The sequence below is a fragment of the Ruditapes philippinarum genome, unplaced genomic scaffold (assembly GCF_026571515.1).
Source record: "Ruditapes philippinarum isolate M1 unplaced genomic scaffold, ASM2657151v2 ctg3625_1_1_1_1, whole genome shotgun sequence".
In the NCBI taxonomy this organism is placed as follows: domain Eukaryota; kingdom Metazoa; phylum Mollusca; class Bivalvia; order Venerida; family Veneridae; genus Ruditapes; species Ruditapes philippinarum.
The window spans coordinates 282,834-292,851 of record NW_026866620.1 but is presented as its reverse complement, the minus strand read 5'-3'; the positions used below and the strand labels follow the sequence as shown (position 1 = coordinate 292,851).

Sequence of the window (10,018 nt, the reverse complement as noted above, 5' to 3'; positions counted from 1 at the left end):
GGTCAAGGTTACTTTGTATCAAACCCGGAAATGATCAATAATATTGTCGATAATTTCTTAATTTCACACCTTTAATGTCATAACTAGGGGATTAAAACAACAAAGTATTGAACAGAAAACTTTCGAGGTGTTGCTGCTATCATTATCTCTTTCGTTCCATAATTTTAAACAAATACGATTAGGTTTTTGAAGTTGTTATCGGCGATGAAAACTGTGAAAATAATTAAAGGTTAATTGTTCGGTGTGCTTTGTAGTAAAATGGTGATTTAATAGAGTAAGTCGTGTCATTCTTTTAACAAGAATGTAAAAATATGTTTGTGTTTAAAGACATTCATAATACATTTTGTACCTCTAAAGAAGTTAAAAATTTTTATTATGTTAAAAAGTAAAAGAAAATAAATGAAAATAAAAAAATAATAGTGTATGCTTTATATCTTCTTATTTGAAATAGGTTAGCCCAGAATTAAACATGTGTACAGTACATGATATCCCTTAATATATTGCCTAGTTTTCTGTTTGGCCAAACTCATTAATGAGACCAACCCGCTAATAAGACCAGATTTGTAAAGTCTCTTCATTGGTCTCATTAGCGAGTTTTTACTGTATTACACTTTAAGTAATATTTATGATTACTGTACCGATTTAGTATATTACACTTTAAGTAATACCTTAATCAATAATTCAATATGCAATCTAATTCTTTAATTTCTCAATACACTATTGACATTATATTCATTCATTCATTCATTCATTCATTGCGCTTCATTGTAATCATTAATGATGATGTCACCAATTTTCAACAAAAGAACCATTGTCCCAGGTGATTAGCATTATCATCAAATTACAAAAGAACCATTGTCCCAGGTGATGAGCATTATCATTCATTTTCAAAAGAACCATTGTCTCGGGTGATTAGCATTATCATTTAGTTTCAAAAGAACCATTGTCTCAGAAGATTAGCATTATCATTAAGTTTCAAAAGAACCATTGTCTCAGGAGATTAGCATTATCTACTTATCTCGGATTAATTCGGATTAATTATATCATAATCTTGTCTCAATTTCAAAAGAACCATTGTCTCTGGGGATTAGGATTATCTACTTATCTCGGATTAATGACGTCACTAATCTCGGATTATCTTATCTTCCATATTCCAAATTCCACTTTTTCAAATTCCGAAAAATCAAACTCTCATAATGTATATACTACTTGGTAAAAAATATTTTGAATGGAATCCGTTGGACTAAAATACCAATGACTGCTGCACAGAGTGAGTTCATTTGCTTAAGGATACAACAAATAAGTAACTACTACTTGAATGAATAAATGTCATTTATTTTTAAAATGACTGTTCTTAACAGTAAATCTTTATATTTTTACCAAATGTTTATGAACTAATGAATTACAAAATATTTTACTAAGAATGCTAAGCAAAGGTGGGTCATCAGAACCGCCGAATGAATAAATGTCATTTATTTTTAAAATGACTGTTCTTAACAATAAATCTTTATATTTTTACCAAATGTTTATGAACTAATGAATTTTAAAATATTTTACTAAGAATGCTAAGCAAAGGTGGGTCATCAGAACCCCTACATGCAAACATTATAGTGTACAAGATCATCAATCGTCAAATAAATGGAGGTGGAGGGGAGGTGGTGGCACAGCTTAATTCTAAGTAAATTTTAATTTAGCTTCAATGCTTAATCTGCATCAACTTCTCGCAGAAAGATGGCGAATGTTTATCAACAATTTATCATGCCGCTGTGATACGGTTAGAACAAAGAAATCATGCACTGATCACGCGCTGGTGTCGTAAGAATTACACAGCGTGAGAGTTACTAGCTAAATAGGGTTGCCGACCACTAAATACCCTCCTTCCACCTATGGTTGAATACACCTAAAAGATTAACAAGTCCAACTACTCAATCCAAACAACTTTATCTTCGATGAAAGTAACATTTGAATGGAATCCGTTGGACTAAAATACCAATGACTGCTGCACAGAGTGAGTTCATTTGCTTAAGGATACAACAAATAAGTAACTACTACTTGAATGAATAAATGTCATTTATTTTTAAAATGACTGTTCTTAACAATAAATCTTTATATTTTTACCAAATGTTTATGAACTAATGAATTACAAAATATTTTACTAAGAATGCTAAGCAAAGGTGGGTCATCAGAACCGCCAAATAATGCAACAAAGTTGCATGACCCACCCCACTCTGTGCAGCTGACTACTACCTAACGATTAAGGAAGATTATATACACAATATAAAAAATGTCACAAAAAGCACATAAGATTTTAACTGGATCAAATTCAAAAGAAAAAACAAAAAGACTAAATCTAAATACTAGCAAAATTATGAAAATCAAAGCTTAAAATGATCACACATATAATAACCACAAAATATCTAAATGCTAGTATATGTCGAACACAATAATGCAATAATCTATAAATATATGTAAACAACTTGTAGCAGCCTTGTACTGGACTACAATTGCATTTACATTTACTAGTTATACAGTTCTTCGAGTCTATTTACATCATCAAATATAAACAAGTTTTTAGCAGCCTTTTACTGAACTACAAGCACATTAACATTTGTAAATATAACCAGATTTGTAGCAGCCTTTTACTGAACTACAAGCACATTAACATTTACAGCTATAAACTAGCTTTTAACTGGGCTACAATCACATTAACATTGTTCATCTAATTAAATCTGCAGCAGCCTTTTACTGAACTACAGACAAACTCATGAATTAAACAAAAACAATTTTACTGAAACCTAAACAACAATCATGATAACTGAACCATCTCAAAACAAATTGAAAAATTGTCATATGTGTAGCAGTCTTATGCTGAACTACACAACAGTGTAACTGTTCCTGTGATAGATATATGTAAACCTAGACATATACAGATAACGTCAAGCACTCTTTACCAACGATTTGTTACAGTATTATCTTAACTTAAAATAATAAACCATGCTCTAACAGTGATTATACAGTTAACACTGGGATAACAAATACAAGTATTAAGACTGCAAAATACTTTCCTTAACACTTTTATAAAAAACTCAAAACACTTATTATACTAATATCAAAATCAGACTAGACATGGTATTTTAACGACAGATTTGGTAGCCTTATGTACTTTTTCACAGCATGTGATTTCCAACGGCCCATTTTCATTATTGCATCATCTGAAAATCCTTTCATAGATGCGTAAGTCGCAGCACCGATTCTGAAGGAATGAGATTTATACAGTTGCGGGTTAAAACCCAAAAATTTTATTGTATTCGCCAAATGCGAATTAAAAAATGAATATGTAGCTATTGTGCCATTTGGCAACTGAAATAATGGGCCATCAAAATGATTTGAAATTTCAAAAAATTTCTGCATGGACTGAAGTGGGCACATTAAGGCATTATTCTTATTTCGAGGTATGAATAACGAAACTGGTTCAACACTATGTTTAAATTTTCTAATTGTCAATTCTAACCCAATAACTTCGCCCTCTTCATATATCATTTTCACATCACTACGATGAATAATCTGAGACTCTGCAGTTTTAGATTTCATACAAAATTCTCCAATACGTAAAAACCCATGAAATGCCAAATTACACATAGCAGCGAACATAATTCGTTCATTTAATAGCAAAATGGTATGTGGAAGAGCCATGATTATTTTGCTCAGTATTGAAAATGTGATTGGTAATCTAGTGTCAGCAGTATATGTAGACAAGTTGTGTGCCCCTTTCAAAAACTGTTTTAACAAAAAACTTCCTGACAAATCTGGGAGTCCCATAGCTTTATGAATGTAACTTAGTGCTGACACTACAGAATGTATTGTGCTTACTCTAAAGCCAGAATCATATAAATGAGCAAGAAAATTTATGAATACAGGACTTTGAACTGGCAAAGTAACAATAACATCATTCTTAATGCAAAATTGTACAAATTTTTTCCAATAACTAAAATAGCTTTGCTTTGTCCTATTCGCCAATGCATGAGACATGACATGGAGGGCTGAGCTGTTCAGATCACTAGAAGACTCTGTGGCAATTTGACTGGGGTTTGTGACAGCGTTGGTAAGCACTGAAATGCTTCCTGAAAGCGAAAACGTGACAAATGATCAGCCACAAAATTTAATTTCCCCGGGACATGACAAGCTTTGAATAAAATGTTATGTTTGAGAGTTGCTAAAACCAAACGCCTTACAAGCTTCATCATAATTTTGTCTTTAGATGACATTTTGTTTATTACATTTACTGTTGCTTCATTATCTGAATGGAACATTATTTTATGATTCGCCATTTTGAAACCCCAATATTCTACCGCCAGTACTATTGGAAGTAACTCTAATATATTGATATGATAATTTTGACATGTGTCTGGATAAGCCTCCGCAAACCACTGGCTACCAAAAACTGCAGCAAAACCAGCTGTAGAAGCAGCATCAGTAAATAAATGCAAAATATGGGAATGTGACCAGCTGTCGTTTAAAAACATGCACTTTCCATTAAAGGACTGTAAAAATGAAGACCAAACTGCTAAATCAGCCTTGGCCTCATTTGTTAACCTAATTTTAAAGTGAGGGAACCTGATGCCTACAGTTAAATCATACAATCTACGTAGAAATGTCCTTCCCGGGACAATGCAAGAAGCTGCAAAGTTTAATAAACCTAATAAGGATTGTAATGACTTTAATGTTACTTTCTTTTTCTTCATGAAGACTGCTATTTTCGACAAAATGTTTTCCACTTTGTCTAATGGCAATCTTGTTATCATTGATACAGAATCTACCTCTATTCCATATATTGTTATTACTGATGAAGGCAAAGTAGTTTTCTCATGCTTTATGGGAATGCCAATATCATTGGCCATGTCTATGAATGCCTCAAGAGATGACTGACACAAATCAGAATCAATTGGACCAACAAATAAAAAATCGTCTATAATGTGACTCATGTTTGCTTTAAATCTATCTTCCATAACCCATTGTAATGCATTAGAAAATCGAGTAAATAACTGACAAGACATTGACAAACCCATTGTAAGGCATGCATCCTGATAATAATAATTTTTACCATCAGCTGCGGGCCAAGAAAACCCTAACAGCCGTCTATCATCAGGATGAATAGGCACTATTCTGTAAGCGTTTGCAATGTCTGTTTTTGCCATTAGACAAGATCGACCGCACAATTTAACCTTTTCTACCACAGTATCAATAGAATCGTAAACCACTTCAGAATGCTCCTTATTTATGTGAGAATTGACCGAGTCATTCCTAGGAAATGACAAATCATGAATAAGACGAAAGGATCCTGGCTCTTTCTTTGGGATTAGAGCCAGTGGTGAACAAATTAGACCTTGGGGTTTCTGGGAGAATGGCCCCTTAATTCGACCTTCTTTTAACTCTTCTAAAATCTTATTATTAACATAATCCCAATTTAATACTGCTGATGGATGATTTTTTGAAACTTTGTCTTTAATTTCCCCTGAAATTGGAATTTTGAAGCCATTTTTAAAACCATTTACTAGGAAATCTCTTTCTTCAGCATTGTAATTTTGCAGATAATTATAAAGCTGAACATTATTTACTGGAGTTGGAACTTTGGCCACGAAAGGAATGTTTCGAATTATGAGATGCTGCTACATTGCTTGAGAGGAAAGATGGAGAAGTCGCATTTGCATTGGATTGTTTTTGCAATTGAAAACATTTAAATTTTGGGTGTTTTTTCAAACAATGCTCACAGATATGCGCATATCTGCAGTTCCTATAGTTGCAACCTTGGGGCTTATTGAAATTGTTACATGTTTTTGGCCTCTGATGAGGAGTACTTTGTGCAGGATTCGAACCCAAGGCCATTGCCTTTATGTATAACTCTGAATGCATCCCCGCCCAATTTAATTTCTCGTGTTGCTTATGCGCCCGAAACGTACGGTCATAAAAATTAAATGCGACGACTCCATATCCCCTCTCAAGTCCTCTTATCAAATTACAATACGCAATCAAATCAGATGTCAAATGCGGATATTTTGAGCTGTAAATGTCTAGATATATATGAAATGCAGAAATCCATGGACCAATTGATAGCTGTGTCTTGTTCTCCTTCTCTGGGGCAGACACTGAAACGTTCCCACCATTGAATTGGATCAAAAATCCACCATTTCCTGCATTTTTTGGATAGAGTAAATCAGAGAACTCAACAAATTCATCGTTCCAAATTGCCTGTTTTGTGCGCATATCAATAAATGCACTAGGCCTTACACTATATGAATGCATGGCATGTAGTGGTGGTATACCTTTGGGCAACTGCACAGGAGATCTTGCTTCGGCTGAAGTTGATGGATTCTCTCCACTTACATGTAGGACTGGTTCGTCTTGGTTTTGCAAACCCAAAACATTTCGGACAGAGTTTTCAATCACACCCAAGTCTGCATTGTCCCTTGCTGGTTGTGCCACAGGAATGTCATTTTGTTTTTCAGTGACAATCATCCCCCTACTCGACAGTTCAGATACCACTGCGGACACAACTTCAGCCATTTGAGTTTTACTTAATGTATTGGAGCTGGCTGGCTGTTGTGAAGGTAACAAGTTATTGCTAGGTTCGGCCTGGAGATCAACCCCGATGTAGTTATTCGGTTTACCATCGTCAGCCATTGAAGACCCATTTGTCTTAGACTTTTTCCTGGGACTATTTGTAGCTGCTGTGCTCCGTCTTTTGCGTGGCATTGTTTACTGCAAAATAAGAAATAAGGAAAAACCATGAAAGGACTATTAATCAACCCATTTAGTTTAAACAACAAAACCCACCAATTAATACAAATAATAACTTACAAGCCTTAGTTCATTATTCATTATAAATGACAAGTTAATAAGAAAACGAACTAGTTAGACTGCATGTCATCATACCATTAAATATCACCTAAGTACTATGTTACTAGTAATCTATAGCCATATACTAATAAAAATTAACATTGATATTATTTAAAAACAGAAAAAGTATCACTGTTAACTGGCTACCATGGAAAAAATATAACTTTATCCCGCCATAATGTTTTAACTACAGATTCATAACTAACAACCTGTGAAAAAACAGGCCAGACATAATCTAGCCAATTTTATATCAAAATGTTAATTGGCTCTTGAGACTCAGTCAAACTCCTGTTAATTTGATATAGAAAGTTCATTAGCTACAAAGGAACATACATTGTCCCGCCATTTTGAAATAAACAAGTTATATGGCTACCAAGGCACACACATAGTCCCGCCACTATGAAATACCAATGTAATTAGGCTACCAAGGAACATACAATAGTCCCACCAATTTGATATACAAATGTTAATTGGCTACCAAGGATCAGACAAAATCCTGCCAATTTATGTAAAAATAATATTTGGCTACCAAGGAACCTACATAGTCCCGCCAATAATATAAACACGCTATTTATCTATCAAGGAACATACACAGTCCCACAAAGTTTATATACATATATTATTTGGCTATAAGGATCAGACATAAATCCTGCCAATTTGTAATTAAATGTTGTTCGGCTACCAAGGATAAGTCATTACCCCGCCATAATGAACACAAATAACTGAAAAGTACACCAAGATGAATATCCAAACTTAATAATTACAACAAAATAAAGCCACCAATGGCATAATTTTAATCTAGAACAAAATAAGTCAAATAATACAAATGACACCTGACTGTACAACATAATACCACACTGAAATTGAATCAATAAATCAATTGGAAGCCCTTTTAATTACTTATGTGGTGTTTACCAGGCAACTAAATATCTAAATAACTGTAACACTAGAAATTTAAATACACCAGTGCACATAACTTACAAAACAATCTTACTAACAAGTGAACACATGACCTGCAAAAGAATTTTCATATCACATGTAACTTCTTGGAAATATTTTAATAATATAACCAGTTATTCTACCATGGCATAAAAAAAAAAAAAAAAAAAAAAAAAAAATTATGAATTGTGTAAACAACTACTAGATTAAACGGTCTCCCTTTATCTAATTGACAATGTGCACAACAACTACAGCAACTGAAATGTTCAAAATCTATATTTTAACTCTAAGCCCAATTTGATACACGGATTATGCAATCCCGAATACTTCTAAGATATTTCGGATATCCTACCTCCTGGCCCAGATGAATTCCATCCCTACTGAAAATACAATGTTTTGAATGCCACAAACCCCTATGCTTCCAAAACGTTAATGGCAACTCTGATGAGGTGACAAGAGCTTGTACTAAGTTATTTACTTGAATAACATGTTCATTATACCCAGAGTAAGGAAGAACATCTCTTGGAAGCAATTGCATAATAACTACCCTTTTTACCTGTAAGCCTATAACCAAAAATTCAGCATATGAGACTAAATCCTGGGCAAATTTATCTGGCAGATAATCAGGATTACATATATCATTTGATCCTATGTCTAAAATTACCATATCCGACAACCGTAACTTAGAATCTACACAATGCAGACGGCGACGTTGTTTCAGCGACAAACCTCCAAATCCAAAACAACAAACTTCAAATTTCAAAGCACTCAAGCCCAAATTTTCATGAATGGGATTTTTTTCAATGTAATCTTTCAATCGCCTAACAAAACTGTGCCCAAACAAAACAACCTGCAACGCCATCCGCCTGAAACCCTCAAAAACAATAGTCTACAACAAAATAAATAGTTAAAAACAACTTATCTGTCTTTCTTACGTCTTTCCCGTCAAGTTAACGGCAAATCTCTCAACACAGCTTAATTCTAAGTCAATTTTAATTTAGCTTCAATGCTTAATCTGCATCAACTTCTCGCAGAAAGATGGCGAATGTTTATCAACAATTTATCATGCCGCTGTGATACGGTTAGAACAAAGAAATCATGCACTGATCACGCGCTGGTGTCGTAAGAATTACACAGCGTGAGAGTTACTAGCTAAATAGGGTTGCCGACCACTAAATACCCTCCTTCCACCTATGGTTGAATACACCTAAAAGATTAACAAGTCCAACTACTCAATCCAAACAACTTTATCTTCGATGAAAGTAACATTTCGTTGGTGAGATATATTTGATATGATTTTTACAGTCTTTATAAGATTCAGTTGTTAACACATAAAATAAGTGAATTATTTTATTTGATTTCTTATTATTTTCAGTTGGTATTTACCCGTTAAAAGATAAATTTTACAGTAATTTTTGTTACAAAGACAATCTTCGTAGATCCTCGAGGAAATGAGCTACCAGCATCAATTCTAAATATATTCTTACTCTAGCCTTATCATTCATTCGTATATAAGTTCTTCAAGTATTATTGTTTACTAGTTAAAATGTCGAACATTTAACATTTTGCCAATTGCTATGTTAGACAAAGTGTGTTTATATAGGTTATAAATTTGTTATGTTAAAGTACGATATTACTTGTATTATACAACTTTTAAAGATATAACTTGTATTATACAACTTTTAAAATCTTATGGTTAATGGTCATATTTCCCTGAAGCATAACAAAAATAGTTGCATATTTTACAACAATGTATTTTATATGTCGATATTTTCTTGCTTCAAACTATCCCGTAATGCATAGGTATACGTCAAATCATATTCTAGTCACTAAACCTTCATAATCCGAATTATTTGTATGGTCTCGAAGTATTCGGATAAAAAAAAATTAAAACAGAAGCTTAAAAAGAATGGATGTGGAATTATAAAATGTATCTCAGCGGATGTTCGATTTTCTTCTAAAGTAATGTTACATAAACACTAATAAATAATACTGTTTGCGTATAAATGAATACATTTGTTCATGTGTGCGATATATGTATCAACCTGTTTATTATTAATTGAAACATTTTTTTTTTGGCTAGCTAATCGTTTTATCGTGGTTTGTTATAAGATGAAAAAGCTTAGAATTTATGAGAGCTTAAACCTGAACATTGTAATTTCTACGCGTCATCAAGAGATTTAAA

General features: G+C 33.2%; 1 protein-coding gene across 1 annotated transcript; it reads right to left on the bottom strand.

Annotated features, from left to right (window-relative positions):
• Positions 1-1,620: 1,620 nt before the first annotated feature.
• LOC132733090 (uncharacterized) lies at positions 1,621-9,094 on the bottom strand. The gene is made up of 3 exons (XM_060719685.1): positions 8,769-9,094; positions 6,321-6,756; positions 1,621-4,121 (listed from the first exon to the last, which is right to left on the bottom strand). Exons 2-3 carry the CDS (start codon positions 6,748-6,750, stop codon positions 3,121-3,123), a joined length of 1,431 nt encoding a protein of 476 aa, XP_060575668.1. The 5' UTR covers positions 6,751-6,756; positions 8,769-9,094; the 3' UTR covers positions 1,621-3,120.
• Between the last annotated feature and the right edge of the window lie 924 nt (positions 9,095-10,018).

What these genes read in the sequence shown, in the direction of transcription:
- LOC132733090 (XM_060719685.1), bottom strand. Translation starts at nt 6,750, where the DNA reads ATGCCACGCAAAAGACGGAGCACAGCAGCTACAAATAGTCCCAGGAAA. An exon ending in TCCTGTGCAGTTGCCCAAAG is followed by an intron (nt 4,122 to 6,320) that starts GTATACCACCAC and finishes TTTCGCTTTCAG; the next exon opens with GAAGCATTTCAGTGCTTACC.